General features: G+C 39.9%; 2 protein-coding genes across 8 annotated transcripts in view; one reads left to right on the top strand and one right to left on the bottom strand.

Moving 5' to 3' along the window:
• Window positions 1-25,222, bottom strand: part of LOC123597798 (nuclear autoantigenic sperm protein) — a 40,852-nt gene that overhangs the window by 6,486 nt on the left and 9,144 nt on the right. For 5 of the 7 annotated variants that reach the window (XM_045477151.1, XM_045477150.1, XM_045477153.1 and 2 more), the window contains 5 exons: window positions 10,510-10,560; window positions 8,882-8,992; window positions 6,242-6,322; window positions 5,191-5,300; window positions 3,475-4,491 (listed from right to left, as the gene is read on the bottom strand). In XM_045477151.1, coding sequence (XP_045333107.1) covers window positions 3,475-4,491; window positions 5,191-5,300; window positions 6,242-6,322; window positions 8,882-8,992; window positions 10,510-10,560 — 1,370 coding nt within the window. The remainder of the gene's footprint in view (window positions 1-3,474; window positions 4,492-5,190; window positions 5,301-6,241; window positions 6,323-8,881; window positions 8,993-10,509; window positions 10,561-25,222) is intronic. The other 2 variants (XM_045477157.1, XM_045477155.1) reach the window with 1 other exon arrangement.
• Window positions 20,146-21,052, top strand: LOC123597805 (SIN3-HDAC complex-associated factor-like). The gene has a single exon (XM_045477178.1). It carries the CDS (start codon window positions 20,263-20,265, stop codon window positions 20,926-20,928), a length of 666 nt encoding a protein of 221 aa, XP_045333134.1. The 5' UTR covers window positions 20,146-20,262; the 3' UTR covers window positions 20,929-21,052.

The following is a 25,222-nucleotide window of genomic DNA, read 5'->3' as shown; positions in this document are numbered from 1 at the left end:
TTACTGAGTTTTACATCAAATTTTTAAACTAAAACTCTTATGATAATGTGAGAAAATATTGGTTTTCCTGCAGAAATTTATACTACCTTCATGGGATGGTAGAGAAGCAGCTAGGTTAATGAGAAAGCCATTACTTTAAAGTGATACTTTCCAATCTGGTAACCTGTACTCAAGTATTAATAGGAATTGCCCTGATGTCCTCAGTAAAGTGATCTGTTAAAATATTTTCCAAACTTCTTTGAAAGTGGAATCTTCTTTGTAGTATGCCTATTATCATCCTTTGGAGAAAGGGAAACACAGTTTTATACCATTTCTCTAATTTGTTGCCTGTTCAAAAGTTAAGGGCACAGAATGGTGCAAAGAAGAAAATTCCTCTTAAAGACAAAGTAAAGGCAATCTGCTGGTTCTTTGGTTATTCTAGCACTCCCACAGGACTAAGTCAGGTAAACACTACAGACTGACCAGTAGTCTGAGCATGGCCAAGCTCTGTGCCTACAATTTAAAAACTTTGTTTACTTATCAATCCTATCTAGTGTGACAATCAGAAAAGAACAGATCAGTTATCTTTATTAGGGATAAATGCCATTTTAAGAGAGGTGGTAGAAAATGGGATTTTAAGAGAAAACCTCTGGGATACCTGGCTGGCTCAGTTGGTAGTATATGTGACACTCTTGATTTTGGGGTTGTAAGTTTGAGCCCCCTGTTAAGTGTAGAGATTACTTAAAAATAAAATCTTAAAGGGCACCTAGTTGGCTCTGTCAGTTAAGCTTCCAACTTGGGCTTAGGTCATGATCTTACAGTTCAGGAGTTTAAGCCCCATGTCGGGCTCTGTGCTGATAGTTCAGAGCCTTCAGCCTGCTTCAGATTCTGTGTTTCCCTCTCTTTCTGCTCCTCCCCCACTCATGCTCTGTCTCTCAAAAATAAATAAACGTTAATTTTTTTTTTTTTTTTTTTTAAATAAAATCTTAAGGGGTGCCTGGGTAGCTCAGTCAGTTAAACTGCCAACTCTTGATTTCAGCTCAGGTTATGCCCTGGCAGTTAATGAGATTGAGTCCCACTTTGGGGTCTGTGCTAACAGCACAGAGCCTGCTTGGGATTCTCTCTTTCCCTCTCTCTCTGCCCCCCCACCCCCTGCCCCACACTTGTGTGCACTCTGTCTCAAAATAAACAAACATTAAAAATTAAAAAAAATAAAAAATCAAAATTCTTAAAAGATAAAGAGAGAGGAAAAAAAAAAAACAAAAACAAAACAACACTTATAAGATTTCTGCAAAGGGACACCTGGGTGGTATAGTTAGGCATCTGACTTGGGCTCAGGTCATGATCTCATGGTTCGTGGGTTCAAGCCCTGCATCAGGCTCTGGGCTGACAGTGTGGAGGTCTGCTTGGGATTCTCTCTCTCTCTCTCTCTCTCTCTCTCTCTCTCTCTGTTCCTTCCCCACTTGCTCACATGCTCTCTCAAAATAAACTTAAAAAAAAAAAATTCTGCAGGCTACTGTTGCCACATAAAGAGAAATAGAGCACAGAGAGTTGAGAGCTTGGGCCCTAGAGCCAGAAGGTTTGGGTACCTCAGCCCTCCACTTATTGGCTATATGACTAAGGCAAATTGCTTAACCTCTTTCTGCCATTTCTTAATTTTTTTTTTTTTTTTTTTTTGAGACAGAGATCATGAGTGGCGAAGGGTATCCCAAGCAGGCTCCACACTGTTAGCATAGAGTCCTACTCAGGACTCGAACCAACCGAGATCATGACCTGAGCCAAAATCAAGAGTGGGACGCCTAAATGACTGAGCCATCCAGGTGCCCCTGCCATTTCTTCTTTTGTAAAATATGGAAAACTACCTTCTTTAGAAGTAGAGTGGTAGCTGGGATAAGACTAAAAACTGCAACTGATGACTCCTAGGGCTTTTATTAAGTGTTTTGAAAAGAGTGACCAGAAAGTTTTTGATAGGAGATGGATTAAAGGAGATAAAACTACCTTCCTCACTGTGAGGTAGGCTTGGGGACAGCAATACATTCATGTCAGATCTAGAGTTGGATTCTAGTACTATGACTTAGTGTTTGACCCTAAACATGTAACGTAACCCCTAAGCCTCAATTTCCTCATGGCTGTAGGTGGAGTAATACTACCTACTACATAGTATAATCTTGGAATAAAAAATAAAGTATGTGAGAAAGCTCTAACGATGTCACTTGTGATCCCACAGAATAGTTTTGAACTGGAGAAATAGGACATCTCTACTGTAGCTTATTATTCAAAGTCCAACTTAAAAGAGCCAGCAGAACTTCTTACTGTCTTTGCTCACTATCATTAAAGATCAAGACATGGTAGTTTCTTAAAAATTGAGGTAATTCAGTTCTGTGCTTTTTTCCATAAAGAACTCCTAAATCCCAATAAGCAGCCCAATGGTGCTACCACTTAGCCAATTCATTTCTGGTTACCATGCCTGTGCTGGCTGGAGTGCAGCGACCTGCACATAGGTAGAATGTATTTTACCAGGATGAGCTGCAAGTACTGATTGTTTGTTTTTGAAAATCTAAAAGTAAAGAGAACTCTTGAAGTAGTCTGGCAATTATATGAAGTAGTAACTATTAACTAGAATATACCTGTGGTTATTAATACCAACGTTAGATGAACCTTACAGACAGTAGAATCCTCAAATGATAGTACAACTCAAGTCAGACGTGCCAGTTATCTAATTACTAATTAGAGGCTTATACATCTTGATGGAATTGAATCAAAATTAGACCAATACTATACAAAGCATCCAGACACTTTATAACGTTCTAAGTAACAAAAACTTCAGTTTAGCAGCCAAAGCAAGCATGAAATGAGGGGGAAAGCAGCAAGAGAGCTAACAGTTAAGTTTTTCATTATCTTTTGGAGGGGCTAATTTAAAACTAATGTGAATAAGCCTCTAAGTACTTCCTGAAGACTAAAAGTAAAAGTCACCAGAATTCTTTCACTGTGGTTAACTGCCTTCATTTAAATGGCATGCCTGCTTAAGTGTACCAATTCACTGGATTCTACTGTTCTAATCCTGCTTCCTAAAGCAGAGAATAGGAACCATGTGAACAGTAAATTTAAAAATCCAGAGGCATGCAAGTGAACATCCATTCAGCATTCTCTGCCAGCCTAGCCCACTATTTCCCTACCTACTCCACCACCCTCCATCCACCTTTATTGGCTAGTACAATACAAATTACTGATAGCTAGCCAAGTCTCAGAAATCACAGAGAAGGCCTATTTTGCAGTTAGTAAAAGCGTTAGTTTATAAGCCAGCTAAAGACTTGCTTTTGATTTAACTTGCTAAACTTATCACAATCTTCTTAAACTACCCCCATTTTCATTTAGCCCTTTCCTAATCCAAAGGCAGACGGAAAATCCTGAATGGAAGGCTGACTTTTACCCATGATTAGTGAGTCAAATCCAGAATGTACTCCACCCACTGCAGCTCTTGCATATCCCGGTTACCTTCACCCTCTTTCATCTGTTCTTCTCTCTCTTGTGTTTCTTCATTAGCAGCTATCTTAACTTTGTCTTCAGGGCATTTCTCAGTAGCCCCCTGGGCTACCTTGGTCTCAACCCCATCTCCAGCTGCCTCAGACTCTTCTGTGGACAGCTTAATCTCCTCCTGGCTAGGAACCAACTCTGCCCTGACCTTCTCCTCTAGTCCTGAGCCATCTTTTGTTTCTGTCAGTCCTTCTGCATTAGTCTGTTGTTCAACAGGAGTCTGATCTCCTGCAGCTGACAGTCCATTGACTGCACCATCCTTAGGGAGAACTGTGATCTCCTGCCCAGGCTTCTCAGAGACTTCTGACCCAGCTTTTACAGCTGAGGACTCTGCAGCCTCTACTGTCACCTCTGGTGACTCTTCAGCAGGAGGCACTTCTTGCCCTACCAACTGCTCAAGAACAGCCTTTCCTGACTCATTTTCAGAGGCAGCTACCTGCTCCTTTGGCTCATCCCCACCCACATCCACTGGCTTGACTGCTGAATCTATAGGCTCTGCTTCTGCCTCCACTGCAGTACCCTGCTTTTCAAGAGTCATATCAGACTGCTCTTCTAAAGCTTCTTTTGGCTTCTCCTCTATGCTCACAATTACTTCTCCCTGCTTTTCTTGACCTCCTTTTTCTCTGCATTCTTCTTGGATGTCAGTTCTACAAACTGATTTTTCTTCCTCAGCATCTGGTGCTTCCTCCTCTGGTCTCTTCTCAGAAGTGACCTTGGCTTCATTCAGTCCTTCTGGTGCTGTTTCTTTTGCTTCCTCAGTGGTTTCAGCTAACTGATCTGGAGTGGATTCAACTTTTTCCTGTAGTTCCTGTGCAGGCTCACTTATATCCATATCTTCTCTTCCACCCTTCTCCATTTCAGTCTCCTGCTCTTTATCAATTTCAGGCTTTACCAGAGACTGGTCTTCTGGTTTTTTTGCTTCTTCTTTTTCTCCCATGGCGTCATAAACCTGTTCTCTCAACTCTTCCCTTGCTTCCTCTACATGGTTAAAGAACATGAAGCATAAACATGTCTTCGAGTTTAGTGATAAAGGCATAAACGGAAACTAAAAATACATTCCCTTTAAACCCTCAAACAACCTGGCTTAAATTTTAGCGATGACCTAAAACTTATCTACCCCCTTGAGAAAAGCAAAGGGAAAAAGTCCCAGATAGCAGAGCAACTTATTGCAAAAGAAACCCAAGCTCCTTAAATTAGATACTCTTTTACTTGAGCATTCTGATTATCAGTTAGGTAAGAGATGCCAAGCTTTCTCTCCTCTGAACATTATAAACCTCCAACTGACATGTAAAACTCTAGTAGCCAAACTCTACTTAGAATTTAACATTTAATTTTCTTAGCCACAAAAAGTGTAAAGACTCCAAAACCATGACTATTAAAATCACTGAGCTGCACAGACTTTTAAAATTTTTGCATCAGAAAAATATTTAAAGTTGTTGTATATTTAAAAGTATCAATTTAACACATTTATTGGGGAAATTAAGTTTTCCTCTTACAAAAGCCTGCTGTCAGTTTCAGTAATTGGCTACCTCCACTGTAGTCTCCACTAGATGCAGGTTATTTACCCCCTAGCAACTTAGGGAGAGACCATCCAGGATAGGGAGAGCCTTACTTCCATCATCTGTACACAAAAAATATACGTCGCATCTTCTGAATGTCACATGCAACTCCACATACCATCTATGTTATCATTATTTTCTACCAGAGATTCGTCTTCTGTTTTTTCTCCTTCCTCCTCTTCCACATGCACACCTTCCAGGGCATTTCCCAACACACCATTCTCCATTCTAGGAGAACAAAAGGAGAAAGCACCAGAGGTATGATGGATAGAACTAACAGTTTTTCTAAGACAAAAATTACAGTCCTATATTATAAAAGCAACAGAAGAGCAATCAAGCGCAGAGAATATAAACTAAGTTTTCAGAGACGAAAAGCAACAATCAAAACTAATATAAATTAAGACTGTAAAAGTACTGAAAGAAAAAAGCATACCCTTCATCCAGCCACCTAAAAAATACTGATGACTCTTGTCAAAAGAACAAAATCAATAAATATATTCCCTTTACATTATAGTCATTGTATTTCCTAAACTTCGCATCCACCCGCATTTCTCTAGATGGCTTAAAAACATTCTGGCAAGACTTTCATGACAAATCATGGGAATGATCTACAACTTAGAAAACTTACCAAATTAAACAGGGCACAAATTATTTGCTAGTTTGTGTACCCTCAATAGATTCTATTCTGGTTAATAAACTTCAGTGGAAAATACACAAGTTTCCAAGAGTTTAGACTACTTATGAGTTTTATGTACTAGAGATTCTCATATGCTAATGTTTTCAAATTGTCCTTCATTCAGTCCTTGTTAAGGATGATTGTTCTGGGCTGAGAGTGCTTTTAAGGATGACTGTTTTGGGATGAGAGTGTTTTTAAAAGTTCTCTCTATACTGGACTTCAATAAATTATTGACCATCCACTAATAGAAACATCTCTGCCTCTAAAGAACCCAAAAGTCAAAACCCATGCATAACTTTACTCTGCTTCAAGTGCCTTTGAAAACTTCCATCAATATGTCCTGTTCCTCCTAAACCCCCAGTTCACTTAGCTCATGTGAAATCACAAAGCTAGTAAACAATCCTGGCAAACAAAGAAACCTTAAGTTTTTAAAGAGACCATCATAATGTTACACAAAACACCCTACTTAAAAACTGTGGCTTAAAAGACATACCTTGCTAACTCCAGAAGTGATTTCCCATAGAAAAAGAAGGCTTCTCCACACTCATTAGCGGTCTCTCCATACTTCTTACCTCTACAAAGAGAAGAAACATCTAAGACCTGAATTAACATCTAGTCTAAAACATTCATTTCTAGTTCTTTAAGCTCTAAAATGACATTTCTTCAGTAACACATCTCTCTAGGAAACCAATATTCCCCTCCTCTTGCTTTCAAGTCAAGGTCAAAGGGTTATTGCCTGGTCTCTCTACATATACATTCCAATTAACATCAATTTGCTATGGTTAGAGTATATAATCTTAAGAGACAAACTACATTAATAGATATTTCTCTTGCTAGAAGATGGATGTCAGTATAGGCCAGAATAGTTAAAGGACCTTTAGCTGGAACCTAAAAGACGAATAAAATATATGGAAAGACATCATGTTATAGAGGGTAGACTCTCTGGAGTTAGACTGTCTGGCTTCAAATCACATCTCTAAACTTTAGCTGTATAACCTTAGACTCACAGTGCCTTAATGTAGAAATGTTAAGAACTGCTCAAAGATCTAAGAATTGAATTAATGTATACAAAAGTACGATGCTTAGGGGCGCCTGGGTGGCGCAGTCGGTTAAGCATCCGACTTCAGCCAGGTCACGATCTCGCGGTCCGTGAGTTCGAGCCCCGCGTCAGGCTCTGGGCTGATGGCTCAGAGCCTGGAGCCTGTTTCTGATTCTGTGTCTCCCTCTCTCTCTGCCCCTCCCCCGTTCATGCTCTGTCTCTGTCCCAAAAATAAATAAACGTTGAAAAAAAAAAAAAACGATGCTTAGACATACAGACAGCACTATATGTAAGTTTTAGCTATTAATCTCTAGACAGGGTGGCTCAGATGGTTAAGCATCCAACTCTTGATTTCGGCACAGGTCGTCATCTCCTCATTGTGGAATGAAGCCCATGTTGGGCTCCATGCTGATCCTGGACCCTGCTTGGAATTCTGTCTCTCCCTCTCTCTTTGCCCCTCCCCCCATTCTCAAAGTGAATAAACAAGCATTAAAAAAAGCAAAAAAAAAAAAAAAAGGAATTAGACACGATATTAATGCAGACATCTAGAAATAAGATTCTGCTCTATTGGGAGAAGTAGTGGGGTTGAGACAAGAATGGACTGATACGACCCTGACTGAATAAGAAGGAATGGAAAAGCCAGAGGCTTTTAATCACTGTGAGCCTGAAGCCCAGTTTTATTATAAGGATTTCTATTATAAGGAGGATTTCTTCAACTCAACTCCATATAACTACTCAATTCATCAGGGAACATGACTAACTTCAACTGCTACTGGTAACAGGATGTTACCTATATTGAGAAACTAGCTCAAACCAGGTCATAGGCTGAAAGCCTATTGCTTGAAGATTCAACTTAAATTTCTTCTCTTCCAGTTCCATGGATACATTAAACTCTTTGGTTAAAATAAATCACTTTTGAGGCACTAAATAAAGCTAATCTGCTTCCTCATGATGTAGATATATATGGCCACTTAGTGGTAGCTGCCAACTTCCAAATAGTTGCAACAGAGAATAAAGGTGCTAACAATATGAAAACTTCTGCACTTATATCAGCATTAGTGGTAGGGGGGCCGTTATGGCTTACCTGGGACTTTTTTTTTTTTTTTTTTTTTTAAGAGAGAAAAGAAAGCACTTGAGCAGGTGAGGGGGGTGGTGGTGAGGGAGGGAATCTTAAGCAGGCTCCATGCTCCGAGCCTGGGGGGGGGGGCTCGATCCCACCCTGGGATCATGACCTGATCTAAAATCACAAGTTGGTTGCTCAACTGAATTACCCACCCAGGAGCCCCTACGGCTTGCTTGGGACTTTGAGGAGTTTCCCCAGACACAGAACTTCCAATGTTAAATTAGAAAAGTCCCAGAACAGGGGCGCCTGGGTGGCTCAGCTGGTTGATCGTCCAACTTCAGCTCATGATCTTGCGGCTTGTGGGCTCAAGCCCCGCATCAGGCTCTGTGCTGACAGCTCAGAGCCTGGAGCCTGCTTCGAATTCTGTGTATCTCTCTAGCTCTGCCCCTCCCCCACTCATGTTCAGGCACGTGCACACTCTCTCCCTCTCTCAAGAATAAATAAAACATTAAAAAATAAAAAATTTAGAAAAGTCCCAGAACAAAGCAGGGCAGGTTGGCCACCCTAATCAGTGGTGGTTGGAAAACAAATTACCTTACTCAGGAAAAGCAAAGACCAAAACTGCTCACTGATACATAAGTCTCATCATTAGTTACGGGAATAAACTTGTACATGAAAAATATCCAATCTTTTAAAATTCTTTCCCCCACAAGACAACCATATATATACATATATATATATACACATATATATTTGTGTGTGTGTGTGTGTGTATATATATATATATATATATATATATATATATATATGTATTTATATGTATTTGAGCAGAGAGAGAGGGAGAGAGAATCCTAAGCATGCTCCCCACTGACAGTGCAGAGCTCAATGCAGGTTCAAACCCCAAAACCATGAAATCATGACCTGAGCCAAAATCAAGAGTCAGACGCTTAACCGACTCAGCCATCCAGGCACCAGAAGACAACCTTTTAACGAACAAAATATAGCACATCATATCAAAACACAGTACTTACAAAAGACTAGCTGCTTCCTGGAATGCATTGACAGCTGCTGGAATATCCCCCATCACCAGATGTTTCTGTCCTAAACCCAACAGTTTCTTAGCTTCATTATCCACATCCAAACTGCAAGAAAAAAGTTTTTCAAGTGTCAAATACTGTTTAAAACCCACATTTTTTGGAATACCTGCTATGTATTTTTTTAATTTTTACTTCAGAGAGAGTGCAAGCAGGGAAGAAAGGCAGAGGGAAAAGAGAGAGAATCTTAAGCAGGATTCTTCACACACAGCATGGAGCCAGCATGGAGCTGGATCCCACGACCCTGGGATCACGACCTGAGACAAAATCAAGAGTCAGACAATCCACTGACTCACCCAGTGCCCTGAATACCTGCTACATTTAAACCATTATACTTTAACCTCTTTAAACCTCTGACCACTGTGGCAAGGCCTAGCTAACTCACATTTATTTATCACTATAAAATCAAAAGAAATCCTGGGACGCCTGGGTGGCTCAGTCAACTAAGCATTTAACTTCAGCTCAGGTCATGATCTCACGGTTCAAGAGTTCAAGCCCCACATGGGGCTCTCTGCTAGCAGCACAGAGCCCAGTTGGGATCCTGTCTCCCTCTCTCTCTGACCCTCTCCTGCTTGCTCTCTCTAAAAAATAAACACTAAAATAAACAAACAAACAAACAAACAAACGTCCAGCTTCTGTTCAAGTCATGACCTCACGGCTCATAAGTATTCAAAGATAGGTTAACATTTGCCAGGCATGTAATGAATAAGGAGAACTAAGTACCTTACAATTTAATATTTTAATCAATGTGAAAAACCAGAAGACATCAGTGTCAGGAGGATGCCATACTTTATATATTTTTTAAATTTTTAATGTTTATTTATTTTGAAAGAGATAGAGACAAGAGCGTGAGCAGGGGAGGGGCAGAGAGGAGACACAGAATCTGAAGCAGGCTCCGGGATCTGAGCTGTCAGCACAGAGCCTGATGTGGGGCTTGAACCCATGAACTATGAGATCATGACCTCAGCCAAAGTCGGACACTTAACTGACTGAGCCACCCAGGTGGCCCAAGACTATACTTTAAATTACACACAAGTATAGGGGCTTCTCTGGGTGGCTAGGACCTCATGGCTCATGAGCTTCAGCCCTGTGTCGGGCTCTGTGCTGACAGCTCAGAACCTGGAGCCTACTTCAGATTCTGTGTCTCCCTCTCTCTCTCTCTGCCCCTCCCCTGCTTGTGCTCTGTCTCTCTCTCTCTCTTTCTCTCTCTCTCTCAAGGGTGAATAAACATTTTAAAAAATAATAATTAAAAAAATAATAATAATGATACTGTGGTGCCTGGGTGGCTCAGTTGGTTAAGCAACCGACTTCGGCTCAGGTCATGATCTTATGGCTTGTGGGTTCAAGCCCCACATCCAGCTCTGTCTTGACAGCTCAGAGCCTGGAACCTGCTTCGGATTCTGTCTCCTTCTCTCTCTGCCCCTCCCCCACTCATGCTCTGTTTCTCAAAAAATAAACATTAAAAAAAATGTTTTTAATAAATAATGACACTGCCCTCAAGTTATATAGTTCTTAAGTTTATGTTCCAGAGATAAAATCTAACTGTACTCTGTAAACAATCTTACCTATCCACTTTATCTGCAGAGGTAGAGGGAGCAGGAGCATCTTCTTCAATCCTGTAATGAAACATTAAGAGGAAACAAAAATGAGGTTATTTTAAGCCTGGAAATTACATAAATTAAGAAAAATATAAAGCCATAAAAAGAGGGTGCCTGGGTGGCTCAGTTGGTTAAGCATCCAGTTCTTGACTTCAGCTCAGGTCATAGCTTATAGTTCATGGGTTCAACCCCATGTTGGGCCTTATGCTGGCAGTGTGGGGCCTGCTTGGGATTCTCTCTGCCCCTCCCCCACTCTCACACTCTGGCTCTCTCTCAAAATAAGTTAAAAAAATTTTTTTTAAAAAGCCTTAAGAAGAGTCACCATTTATTAAATGCCTGATAGGATATTAAGATCTTAAAACCAATATTTACTTCTATTCAATCTTCACTCATTCAAGTATCTGTTAAATACGTATTTGCTAGTCATGAGATATACTACAGTGATGGTCACATCCTAGCTTTAAGTTTATGATTAGGTGGATGAAAGTGAAGTATTTATTATAATGCAACATATGCATTACTGAAAAATCTCACATTCTGCTTAACTTCTCACTAAAAATAAGTTTTCTGTTCTTTAAAAAACAAAGAAGCAAAGTTTTCAAGAACATTCATTTTTTGAAAAGTTTTTTTTTTTTTTTCAACGTTTATTTATTTTTGGGACAGAGAGAGACAGAGCATGAATGGGGGAGGGGCAGAGAGAGAGGGAGACACAGAATCGGAAACAGGCTCCAGGCTCTGAGCCATCAGCCCAGAGCCCGACGCGGGGCTCGAACTCACGGACCGCGAGACCGTGACCTGGCTGAAGTCGGACGCTTAACCGACTGCGCCACCCAGGCGCCCCTGAAAAGTTTTAATAAGTATCTTTAAAACATTTCATAGTTGTGGGGCACCTGGCTGGCTCAGTCAGTTGGGAATCCGACTGGTTCAAGTCATGATCTCATGGTTCCTGAGTTCAAGCCCTGCATCAGGCTCTGTGCGGACAGCTCAGAGCCTGGAGCCTGCTTCAGATTCTGTGTCTCCCTCTCTCTCTGCCCCTCCCCCACTTGCACGCACTTGCCCTCTCTCAAAAAGAAACAGCACGCGCTTGCTCTCAAAACGAAACATTAAAAACTTTTTTAATTAAAAAAAAAAAAAAAACATTTCATAGTGGCGTTTACTGAAAAGGCCTAGAAATAATGACCAACTCAGTAGCAATGAGTACCCCACCCCTAGCACCCAGACTATATGCCTAAAATCCCATTTCTCACTAAAAGGAACCAAGATTCCATTGAGAAGTTAACAGATTCTAAGCTGGGACAGGGAAAATACAAAGGTGACTTTGGCTTTCATGCCAGAAAGCAACAAAGCTATTTCTAATAACGACTTAGGAGTTCTATATACTTATGGTCATGCCAAAAGGAATTATAAAGCAAATACGGGGAATCCAGGGAAAAGCAGATGAATAGTTCTCTGTGCCATTTTTGCAACTTTTCTATAAATTTGACATGTTTCATAATAATTTACAAAAATATTACAAAAGCAGATTCAAGAGCCAGCCTGGATAAAATCCCACTGGTGCAAAGAAGAGTCAGTTTGAGCACCAAAAAAATAACAGCTACAATGGATTGAAAACTTCGAATATGTTTAAATCGATGCACTCTCAATGACACAAACAAAAACAAAGAACTCATTATCTTTGAAGAATAATAGGAAACCACTGCATTATTCTGAAAATTAGTAAATAAAGTGAGAGAAAAAGCTACAATACAATTGCATTTGCATTTTCTTTACAATACAGTTGTATTTAGACAGGCTTTAAGATATGGTTGATTTAAGTTACTACTTAGGAATCCTGTAGATTATTTGGTATTAACTTAAATTCTTGCCATTTTAACCTGCTCTACTATCAGTTTTCATGTATATCCCAAAAGTAATATCCAGAGAAGGATATCATTTATATCATTTATAAATGTGCCCCCAAAGCACACCAGATCTCAAATGAGACCCAAGAATGCTGTTAACTGGTGAAATGGAGAAAAGGAAAAGAAAGAACACACAGAAAGAGGCAACCTGACTACCAGGTACTTTATACTACCAAGTATTACTCAGAAGCAATAAATTAGAATTGGGAGTACATACCACAAGAAAGCTAGAAATATGATAATAAATAGAAGCTTAAAAGATAGGGGCGCCTGGGTAGCTCAGTCGGTTTAAGTGTTTGATTCTTGATTTCGGCTCAGGTCATGATCCATGATTTGGGAGTTCAAGCCCGGCATCTGCACTGACAGTGCAGAGCCTGCCTGGGATGCTCGTGTGGGCACTCTCTCTTCCCTCCTTCCGTCTCTGTTTCTGCACCCCCTCCCCCCAATAATCTCTCTCTTAAATAAATTTAAAAAAACAATTTTTTTAAAGGAAGTATGCGGGACGTCTGGGTGGCTCAATCAGTTAAGTCTCTGACTTTTGGTTCTGGTCATGATCTCATAGTTCGTGGGTTCAAGCATCAGGGTCTGTGATGATAGCCCAGGGCCTGGAGCCTTCTTCAGATTCCGTTTCCCTCACTGCTCCTCCCGTGCTCACACTGTCTCTCTCTCAAAAATAAAATAAACATTAAAAAGTTTTTTAAAAAAATAATGAAATAGGGGCGCCTGGGTGGCTCAGTCAGTTGAGCATCCAACTTCACCTCAGGTCATGATTTCACGTTCATGGGTTCAAGCCCCACATAGGGCTCTGTGCTGACAGTTCAGAACCTGGAGCCTGCTTCGGATTCTGTCTCCCTCTCTCTTTGCCCCTCCTCTACTCACACTCTCTCTAAAATAAACATTAAAAAAATTTTTTAATAAAAAATAAAATAATAATAATAGTAATAATAATTAAAATAAAAAGGAATATATGGAAGATTAAAAGGGCTCTCCTATTAGACAATTACTGACTCTCTTTCTCACACACATACACACAGAATGGAGTCCATTAGTTTTTCAAACTGGACTTTCTTCTTGTTTAGCTGTAACAAACTTATAAAGAAATGAAATAACACAAGCAAAATGGACAAAACAAATGATCAATGAAAAAACAGCTTACTCAATTCAGTAAATATTTAAATTCAACAGACATTTTAATTTTAGTGCCTACTGTATGCATTGGAGACCGTCTCCAACCAAACATTAAAACAGTAGAGGGGACACTTGTTTAGAAGGACAGAGAAAGGGAGAAGAGATTACATGACAGGTGGGGACTAACTATATTGGAGTCAGAGTCCTAGAAAATGCTTAAATGCTTTGAAGATTAAAATAAAATTAAAAAAAGTCAGTTACTTTCAGCAGAATCCCAAATCTTTGCTTCCAACTCCTAATCCTTTTGTGAATATATTAGTCAACAAGTTTGATGAAAAGCCCTGAGGAATGGGGAAAAACCAGGTTGAAAATAGAGAGACTTCAAAGCTAGAGCCATAGGGATGAGGCACAGTTTAAAAGGCAGTATTTAGCTGCAGGTAAGTAAGCAGACAAATAATCTGCCCAGAATCCTGGAATTATGGCTTTGGATCCTTATCTACAAACACTTTCTGACCTAGCCAGTGATGTCTAACCCCTTAGTGAAGTTAGTCATTCTGGGCAGATTCCAACACATAGCTCCTCAAATTACCAGTGGTTGAAGGACCAGATTTTTTATTTCCAGTGTACAACAGATGGGTTTTTTTGTTAACAATCACTCCTTGCTGTATTTTTTAAAATTTATTTATTTCAGGGGCGCCTGGGTGGCTTGGTGGGTTAAGCATCCGACTTCGGCTCAGGTCACGATCTCACAGTCTGTGAGTTCGAGCCCCGCGTCGGGCTCTGTGCTGACCGCTCAGAGCCTGGAGCCTGTTTCAGATTCTGTGTCTCCCTCTCTCTCTGCCCCTCCCCTGTTCACGCTCTGTTTCTGTCTCAAAAATAAATAAACGTTAAAAAAAATTTAAAAAAATTTTATTTATTTTTAGTAATCTCTATACCCAATGTGGGACTCAAACTCACAACCCCGAGATCAAGAGGCATATATATATGCTCTTCCAACTGAAGTCAGCCAGGCACCCCATCAAATGGATTTTTATAAAATAATGCTCACTCCAGGGGTACCTGGGTGGCTCAAGTGGTTAGGCATCCAACTCTTGATTTCCACTCAGGTCATAATCTTGCAGTTGTGAGATCAAACCTGCACTGAGCATGGAGCCTACTTGGGATTCTCTCTGCCTCTTGTTCTCTGCCCTCCCCCACTCACACTTTCTCAAAATAAATTTTAAAAAATTATGCTTACTCCAAATTTTTATACTTCTCTCTCTGTAGACCAGTAACAAACAGTTCACAAACCACATTAGTCTATGGACCACACAATGTGGTAGTAACATTAAATATCCAAACAGAGTATGAGCACTAAAAACAAACACATGAATGCTACATATACATGCTACAAACATTGAGGTACTCCAGTGGCAACAAAAATACACAAAATGTTTTATATCCCACACAAATGAGGGGTAAGTTGCAGTACTATTTAACTTTCACTGTTAGCCATGATGGAAGTTAACAGGTACCAGATTCACCCTCCCACCTCAAACAAATAAAAAAAATGGCCAAGTACATGAAACATCAGTTTTCAACACTGAACAGTAGTAGCACAGGACAGTGATCTGAGAGAAGGGAAACAAATGAGAGGAGTCCTACAAGTGTCCCCAACTTACTGCCTACAGAATTTTGTTCACAGCATAGAGGAGCAACCCAAAAGGAGTATTGTCTCACAGAATTGAGACAAGAGTTTGGGGCTTGGAGAGGCTTTGGTGGCTAGAATTTACAGGACAGAATGAAGAGATAGCAAGCTCAGATATCTGCAGAACATTCCCTCCAGCCTTTGGCTAACTTCAATCAGCTTCTGCTTGAGAAAACTGAGGCTTATATAAGAATTACTTAGAAATGAGTAGATGAAACAATCTTCAGATATCACATAGGGTCTAGAATAACTCATGTTCCCAATAGCCAAGGTAGAAAGACCTATACCACACAGGGCAAGTACTGCTTTAGTAATGGAGTTAAAGTAACACTGGAGACCTGGTTCCAGGCCTGCCTAACAAAACATAAAGGCAATCCTCAATAGGACCAAACTGTTTCCAAGTAACTGCCTCCCAGAGTCAAAACAAACAACATACATACAGGGGCACCTGGGTGGTTCAGTCCGTTGAGCGTCTGACTTGATTTTGGCTCAGGTCATGATCCCAGGGTTGTGGGATCAAGCCTTCATGTGGCTCCTGCTTAAGATTCTCTCTCCCCCGCTCTCGTCCCTCTCCCCCACTCATGTTCATCAAAACAAAACACACACAAAAAACAAAAACCCAGCACTGCAACAAACCTCACAATATCTGGTAAGTTACATAAGTAAAAAATTATCAGGCAAACAAAGAAGCAAGGAATTAAAATCCATAATAAAGAAAGGATATTCAATAGAAACAGACCCAAAAAGGACATAGATGACAGAACTAGACAAGGACATTAAGACAGTTATTTAAAATGTATTTCACATGCTCTGGGGCATCTGGGTGGCTCAGTCAGTTGAGAGTCCAACTTCAGCTAAGGTCATGATCTATCTCATGGTTTGTTGAGTTCAAGTCCCACATAGGGCTCTCTGCTATCAGCGCAGAGTCTGCTTCAGATCCTCTGTTGCCCTTGCCCCCGAGCATCTCTCAAAAATAAGTAGAAAAATTTAAGAAAATGTATTCCACATACTCAAGAATGTAAAGCAAAGCATGAGCAGGAGAGAAATAGAAGATACTTTAAAAAACAAAGAGAGGGGCGCCTGGGTGGCGCAGTCGGTTAAGCGTCCGTCTTCAGCCAGGTCACGATCTCGCGGTCCGTGAGTTCGAGCCCCGCGTCAGGCTCTGGGCTGATGGCTCAGAGCCTGGAGCCTGTTTCCGATTCTGTGTCTCCCCCTCTCTCCGCCCCTCCCCTGTTCATGCTCTGTCTCTCTCTGTCCCAAAAATAAACAAACGTTGAAAAATAAATAAATAAATAAATAAATAAATAAATAAATAAATAACAAAGAGAAAGACTTCTGGAGACAAAAATACACTTAATAGGATTAACATCAATCAGACGGTGAAGAAGAACATTATCAGGAATTAAAGATACTTGGGGCACCTGGCTTGCTCAGTTGGAAGTGCATGTGACTCTTGATCTTGGGGTTGTGAGTTTGAGACCGACATTGAGTATAGATTGAGTTTGATTAAATAAACAAACTTAAAAAAAAAAGAACTCAAAAATAGCAGTAGAAACTACCTAAACGAAAACACAAAGATTTAAAAAAACAAAAAGAACAGGGGTGCCTGGGTGGCTCATTCGGTTAAGCATCTGACTTCTTGGTTTCTGCTCAGGTCATGATCTCACAGTTCATGAATTCGAGCCCCGCATGAGGCTCTCTGCTTTGGATCCCATCTCCCTCTCTCTGCCTCTCCACTGTTCTCTTTCTCTCTCAAGAATAAATAAACATTAAAAAAAAAAAAAAAAGAACTTTGTGAGTATGAAACACTAAGCATACAAACATACATGTTGACTGGCTGCCTGAAGGGATATGGATGGGAAAGGAAATATTTTTTTTTAATTTTTTTTTAACGTTTATTTATTCTTGAGACAGAGAGAGACAGAGCATGAATGGGGGAGGGTCAGAGAGAGGGAGACACAGAATCTGAAACAGGCTCCAGGCTCTGAGCTGTCAGCAGAGCTGGACGCGGGGCTTGAACTCACTGACTGTGAGATCATGACCTGAGCCGAAGTCGGCTGCTTAACCGACTGAGTCACCCAGGCGCCCCGGGAAAGGAAATATTTAAAGGAATGGAGGAAAATACTTAAATGATGGCAAAACCAAAACAAACACAATAAAAACAATAAGCAGTAAGTTTACAAAATAAACAATGGCAGAAAACTTGCCAGTTTTGATGAAAAGTATAAATCTACAGATCCAAAAAACAAACCCCAAGCAAAAGAAATATGAAAAAACACACACCAAAGCATTTCATAAACTGCTAAAGGGACTTGTGGCTGGCTCAGTTGGTATGGCATGCAACTCTTAATCTCAGGGTTGTGGGTTCCAGACCCACGCTGGGTGTAGGGATTATTTAAAAATAAGTCTTTAAAAAAAATTTTTTTTTAACATTTATTCATTTTTGAGAGTGACACAGACAGAGCATAAGCAGGGGATGGGCAGTGAGAGGGAGACACAGAATCCGAAGCAGGCTCCAGGCTCCCAGCTGTCAGCACAGGGCCGGACGCGGGGCTCAAACTCATGGACTGCGAAATCATGACCTGAGCTGAAGTCAAATGCTTAACCAACTGAGCCACCCAGGCACCCCAAAAATAAGTCTTTTTTAAAAGTTTCAGAAAACCAGTGACGGGGGGAAAACAAAACATAAAAATCAGGCAAAAGGAAAAAAAAGAGACTTGTATAATCACAGTAACAAATTTAAGAATGGCAACTTGTTAGAAACAATGTAAGCCAAAACATAGTAGTCAGATCTCTAAAATGGGGGAGGGGGAGGGGTGGGCAAAACACAAAAAAATATCACCCTATTTTGTAGCTAATGAAGTATCTTTCAAATACAAGAAATAAATCCTCTTCATGAAAAAAATACTAAAAGAAGTCTAGACAGAGAAAAAATAATACCGGGTAGAAATTTGGATCTACACACCCAAAAAAAGAAGTTTGTATATACATAAATAAAAAGCATTGACAACAGTAAATGAGGATTGTAAATATATCTTTATTTATATTTATATAAATTTTTTTTCCAACGTTTATTTATTTTTGGGGGGGACAGAGAGAGACAGAGCATGAACGGGGGAGGGGCAGAGAGAGAGGGAGACACAGAATCGGAAACAGGCTCCAGGCTCTGAGCCATCAGCCCAGCGCCTGACGTGGGGCTCGAACTCATGGACCGCGAGATCGTGACCTGGCTGAAGTTGGAGGCTTAACCGACTGCGCCACCCAGGCGCCCCATATAAATTTTTATATTTTATATATTTATATATATATTTTAAAATATATACAAGTTATATATATTTATAAATATAATATCTTTATTTTTTAAAACTTTTTTTTGAGAGAGAGACAGTGAGCAGGGGAGGGTGAGAGAGAGAGAGAGAGAGAGAGAGAGAGAGAGAGAGAGACACATAGAATCCAAAGCAGGCTCCAGGCTCTGAGCTGTCAGCTCTAACCAAAGGTGAAAAATCTACACACTGAAAACCATAGAAAGCTTATGAAAGAAATTGAAGACACACACACACACAGGAAAAATATTCCATGCTCTTGGATTGGAAGAATATTGTTAGAACGTCATTACTACCCAAAGCAATCTACACATTCAATACAATCCTTATCAAAGTAACACCAGCATTCTTCACAGAGCTACAACAAACAATCCTAAAATTTGCAGGGAACCAGAAAAGACCCCAAATAGCCAAAGCAATCCTGAAAAAGAAAACCGAAACCGGAGTCATCACAATCCCGGACTTCAAGATGCATTGTATTACAAAGCTGTAATCAAGACAGTATTGTACTGGCGCAAAAGCAGACATTCAGATCAATGGAACAGAATAGAGAACCCAGAAATGGACCCACAAACGTATGGCGAACTAATCTTTGACAAAGCAGGAACTGAATATCCATTGAAATAAGACACTCTCTTCCGCAAATGGTACTGGGAAAACTGGACAGTGACATGCAGCAAAATGAACCTGGACCACTTTCTTACACCATATACAAAAATAAACTCAAAATGGATGAAAGACCTAAATGTAAGACAGGAAGCCATCAAAATCCTCGAGGAGAAAGCAGGCAAAACCTTTTTGACTTCGGCAGCAGCAATTTCTTACTCAACATGTCTCCAGAGGCAAGAAAAACAAAAACAAAAACAAAAACAAACTATTGGGACTTCATCAAAATAAAAAGTTTTTGCACAGCAAAGGAAACAATCAGCAAAACTAAAAGGCAACCAACAGAATGGGAGAAGATATTTGCAAACGACATATCAGATAAAGGGTAAGTATCCAAAATTCATAAAGAACTTATCAAGCTCAACACCCAAAAAAAGAAATCCACTGAAGATATGGGCAAAAGACAGGAATAGACACTTCTCCAAAGAAGACATTCAGATGGCTGACACATGAAAAAATGCTCAACATCACTCATCAGGGAAATACAAACTAAAACCACAATGAGATACCACCTCACACCAGTCCGAATGGCTAAAATGAACAACTCAGGCAACAACAGATGTTGGCGAGGATACAGGGAGAGAGGATCTCTTTTGCACTGCTGGTGGGAATGCAAACTGGTGCAGCCACTGTGGAAAACAGTATGGAGGTTCCTCAAAAAATTAAAAATAGAACTACCCTACGACCCAGCAATTGCACTAGTAGGTAGAAACAGGTGTGCTGTTTCAAAGGGGCATGTGCACCCCAATGTTTATAGCAGCGCTATCAACAATAGCCAAAGTATGAAAAGAGCCCAAATGTCCACTGACCGATGAATGGATCAAGAAGATGTGGGGTGTACACACACACACACACACACACACACACACACACACACACACAATGGAGTATTACTAGGCAATCAAAAAGAATGAAACCTTGCCATTTGCAACTACATGGATGGAGCTAGAGGGTGTTATGCTAAGCAAAATTAGAGAAAGACAGGATTTTGGAAGACTATTGCCCAGAAGAAAAGATGTTTGGTTTTCACAAGCCAAAGATGTACCAAAGTATAGAGGGCTGCTGTATTTGCAGAGCTAAGTCCTCCAGTTCTCGATTCACCGAGAGTAAACGCTATGAAAAGGACTTCCAGAGCTCTTTTGGGTCGCGTGAGACTGGTTCAGGAGACATCTGTAATGCCTGTGTCCTGCTTGTGAAAAGATGGAAGAAATTGCCAGCAGGATCACAAAAAAACTGGAAGCATGTGGTAGATGCAAGGGCAGGACCCAGTCTGAAGACAACATTGAAACCAAAGAAAGTGAAAACTTTATCTGGAAACATGATAAAAAGCAACCAAATCAGTAAACTACAGAAGGAATTCAAACATCACCATTCTGATGCTCACAGTACCACCTCAAGTGCCTCCCCAGCTCAGTCTCCTTGTTATAGTAACCAGTCAGATGATGGCTCAGATACAGAGATGGCTTCTGGCTCTAACAGAACGCCAGTTTTTTCCTTTTTAGATCTCACATACTGGAAAAGACAGAAAATACGTTGTGGGATGATCTATAAAGGCCGTTTTGGAGAAGTTCTCATTGACACACATCTATTCAAGCCTTGCTGCAACAATAAGAAAGCAGCTGCTGAGAAGCTGGAGGAGCAGGGGCCAGAGCCTCTGCCCATCTCCACTCAGGAGTGGTGACTGAGGTTTAGGTAGAAGGGGAACAAAAAAACAATTTAAATTTTGGAAAGAAAACAAAGCAACAAAACCCTCCTATTTTTAACTTGGATACCTGCTATTCTGCCAAAAGACACTTTCTAGAATAGTTTTGAATGGGTTGTTATTTCTCCTCCAGTTCCACAAACTCTGAAGCCAGTGTCTAGCTTACTAAAAGAAAAAAAGTATACATAATATTTAAGATGCTGAGTATTTCACAGGAAAGCTGATGCTGCTGTAAAGTGCTCTTTAAGTCTTTTTTTTTTTTTTTAATCCCCTTCTAATGAATGAATCTAGGGGAATTTCAGGGGACAGAGATGGGATTTGTTGTATGATAAACATATGTAGTTTTAGTCTTTCTATATTGAGAAGCAGTGTTGGGCATTTTTAAGATGGCTGGCTATACTTGTTTTCCTTCATGATAATAAATTTGTCATAACTCAGTAACATGGACTTGCCCCAAGAGGTAGCTGTCAATAATTTAAGGTCTTGCCAAGGTTCTGATGATTCAAACCTGTACTGCTGAATATTAAGCAGGACAGACTAAGCTCTCTGGTGCAAATGCCTCGAAGGAGTAGTTTCTAAACATACAGAGAGGCAACTTGAGTATATATGTTGCATCCTCTGTCACCTCCTTCCATATTCATTTTTGATAAAGATTTTAATCTATATTGAAACTTCTAAAGCAGAATCAAAGCTTCTCTGGGGAAATGTCAAGTTTTAGGATGAGCAATCCTAAATGAAGAGAACCAAAGCCTTACCGCATGGTAGAGATCACATTCTATTAAAAATGTTAAATTATCAAAAAAAAAATGTGCACGTCTTCAGGATGGCACACACAAAAAACAAAGGTTAATGCTGCTTGGGGCACATTTCTTAGAGGGCTTGCCTAGTGTGTAAATAATTGACTTTTGTTTGTGTTACATGACTGGTGACTTCATTGAAAATCTGCGCAATTCAGTTTTAGCTCTGGATTACTTCAGTTGACATTTGTGAAGGTTTTGTCTGTGTAGAGTGAGTTGGGGTTGTTTGACTGGTTTTAACCTATTAGGGTCTGGGGTTTTTGGGTTTTTTTTTTCCACTCTATATTAAAGTAAAATTCTAAAAGAAAAGAGGTGTGTGTTAATGCTGAGTGGGCTGGTTTAGGTTTGACTTCTTTTAGTCAGGCTTTGTGAACATTGAGATGTTAGATGATGCATCCTGAACACGGAGCTCTTTGATTCCAAAATCTTCATTTGAGGCCTTTTTACCTGAACCCAAACCAAAGTACTGTCATTGCCTCTTTTCTAAACGTTCGGGAATAACCTATCACCGGTTCAGACCTCTCATAATTAGGGAGGATCGTTTGCCTACCTTATAATAACATGACTCAGTGCTTATTTTTAAAACTGGATTTTAAAAATTAGATAGTATAAATAACAGTAAGGAGTGAGCCATTTTTTATGGGCATCATATAGTTTTATAATTCTTAATCTAAACTTAAAATTTTGTTATTTCTTCCTTATGGCAAAAACTACAAGCCACCATATGCACAGATTACACCGTGAGTTGGGTTGGCTCTCCCACAGCCTCTGAGGTGATTACAAGAGTCCCAGCCATTATCATATTCCTCCTGTTGTTTCCAAATGGTTTTTTTTTATTTTTTTGTACATTTTGGCTACAGTATTGGTGGTAGAATATACTATAATATGGATCGTCTCTACTTCTGTATTTATTTATTACCAGACCTCAACCACAGCCTTCTTTTTCCCCTTCCACCTCTTTGCCTGTAGGATGCACTGTATGTAGTCATGCACTTTGTATTAATATATTAGAAATCTACAAATCTGTTTTGTACTTTTTATACTGTTGGATACTTATAATCAAAACTTTTACTAGGGTACTGAATAAATTTAGTCTTACTAGAAAATAAAAAAAAAATTAGAGAAAGAAAATGGCCTACGACTTCACTCATAGGAGTAATTTAAGATACAAAACAGATGAACATAAGGGAAGCAAAAATAAGAACAGGGAGGGGCAGGGTGTCTGTCGATTAAGAATCAGACATCACCTCAAGTCATGATCACACACTTCATGGGTTTGAACCCCATATCTGGGTCTTTTCATTCCAGCTTGGAGCCTGGAGCCTACTTCGGATTCTGTCTCCCTCCCTCTCTGCCCTTCCCCTGCTCGTGCTCTCTCTCAAAAATAATAAAACATTAATTAATTAATTAATTAATTAATTAATAAAACAGGGAGGGGGACAAAAGACTCTTAAATACAGAGAACAAACTGAGGGTTGCTGGAGGGGTTGTGGGTGGGTGGGGATGGGCTAAATGGGTAAGGGGCATTAAGGGGCATTAAGTGCTTGTTGGGCCTAGCACTGGGTGTTATTTATACATAAGGGATGGATGAATCACTGGAATCTACTTCTGAAATAATTATTGCACTATATGCTAACTTGGATATAAATTTAAAAATAAATAAAATTAAAAATAAACAAACAAACATACAAACAACTCTCTCCATAGCATGTATCTTTTGAAAAACAGTTACTTTCTCATTTGTTAACAGATCAATTTTATCTTAGGGCACCTGGCTAGCTCAGTCAGTACAGCAAACAACTCCTGATCCTGGGTGGTGAGTTCAAGCCCCACAATGGGCCAAGAGCTTACTTAAAAACAAAACAAAACAAAACAACACAACACAACATTATCTTGAACAGTTTATTTTCAAAGTATCTGCTAATGGGTTTACTACTGACAACCATTGTTTTCAACCTAATGTGGCTAACAAAGAGCTAGGAATACAAACTATAAAAGGGTCAATTCTGCTATTGTCTTGCTATTTGTGCTTGCATTATCACCTTCAATCCACCATTTCTAAGCCCAGAATCTTTTAAACACATTGTCCATTTTTATAAGAGCTAGTTTAAAACTGGAAAAAAAAGTCCTATCTAGACTTACCATGGTGATCATTTGGTAACATGTACGAATGTTGGATTGCTATGTTGTACACCTGAAACTACTGTCAATTATATCTCAATTTCTTTAAACCTAATCTTAATGGGTAAAGATGTGGCACATATACATAATGGAATATTACTCAGCCATAAACAAGAGCAAGATCCTGGTGCCTGGATGGCTCAGCTAGTTAAGCCCCCAACTCCTGGTTTCAGCTCAGGTCATGATCTTGCGGGTCTCCCCCACATTGGGCTCTGCAAGCCTACTTGGGATTTCTCTCTGCCACTCCCTGGCTCATTTTCTCTCTCTCAAAATAAATAAATAAAACTTAAAGAAAAGAAAAAAAAAAGGGAGCAAGATCTTGGGGTGCCTGGGTGGCTCAGTCGGTTAATCATCCAACTCTTGATTTCAGCTCAGATCATGATCTCATAAATCCTGAGTTTGAGCCCCACCCTGGGCCCTGCACTGACAGTGCAGGAGCCTGTTTGGGATTCTCTCTCCCCCTCTCTCTCTGCCCCTCCCCTGCTTGTGTGCTTGCTCTCTCTCTCTCTCTCTCTCTCTCTCTCAAAATAAATAAAAGAAAAAGCAAGATCTTGCCATCTACAACACCATGGATGGATCTAGAGGGTATAATGCTAAGTGAAATAAGTCAGAGAAAAACAAATAACATTTTAGTCTTATGTGGAATTTAAGAAACAAAACAAATGAACAAAGAAAAAAGAGACAAATCAAAAAACTGGACTCTTAACTATAGAGAACAAATTGATGGTTACCAGAGGGAAGGGGGGGGGGGGGTGAAATAGGTGAAGGGGATTGAGAGTACACTGATCGTGATGAGCACTGAGTAATGTATAGAATTGAACTGCTATATTCACTGCTACACCTAAAACTGATATAGCACTGTAGGTTAATTACACTGGAATTAAAATTTTTGAAGTAAAAATAACAATAAATCACCCTACAGATATACTAGTCCATGGTTTATTACAAGGTATTCACTGTAGCACTATTTGTAATAATATTGGAAACAACTCAAATGTCTATCAATAGCGAATTTGTTATGAGATACCCACAGAACAGAATACAAGGCAGTCATAAAAAGTTAAGGGGAGCCTGGGTGGCTCACTCAGTTAAGTGTCTAACTTCATTCAGCTCAGGTCATGATCTCACAGTTTGTGAGTTTGAGCCCCACATTGGACTCTGCACTGACGGTGCAGAGCCTGCTTGGGATTCTCTCTCTTTCCCTCTCTCTCTGCCCTTCCACTCTCTCTCAAAATAAATACAATTTAAAAAAAAAATTAAGAAGGGGCGCCTGGGTGGCTCAGTCAGTTGAGCAT

Source organism: Leopardus geoffroyi, chromosome C1, assembly GCF_018350155.1.
Source record: "Leopardus geoffroyi isolate Oge1 chromosome C1, O.geoffroyi_Oge1_pat1.0, whole genome shotgun sequence".
Lineage (NCBI taxonomy): Eukaryota > Metazoa > Chordata > Mammalia > Carnivora > Felidae > Leopardus > Leopardus geoffroyi.
This window is presented reverse-complemented; position numbering and strand designations above follow the sequence as displayed.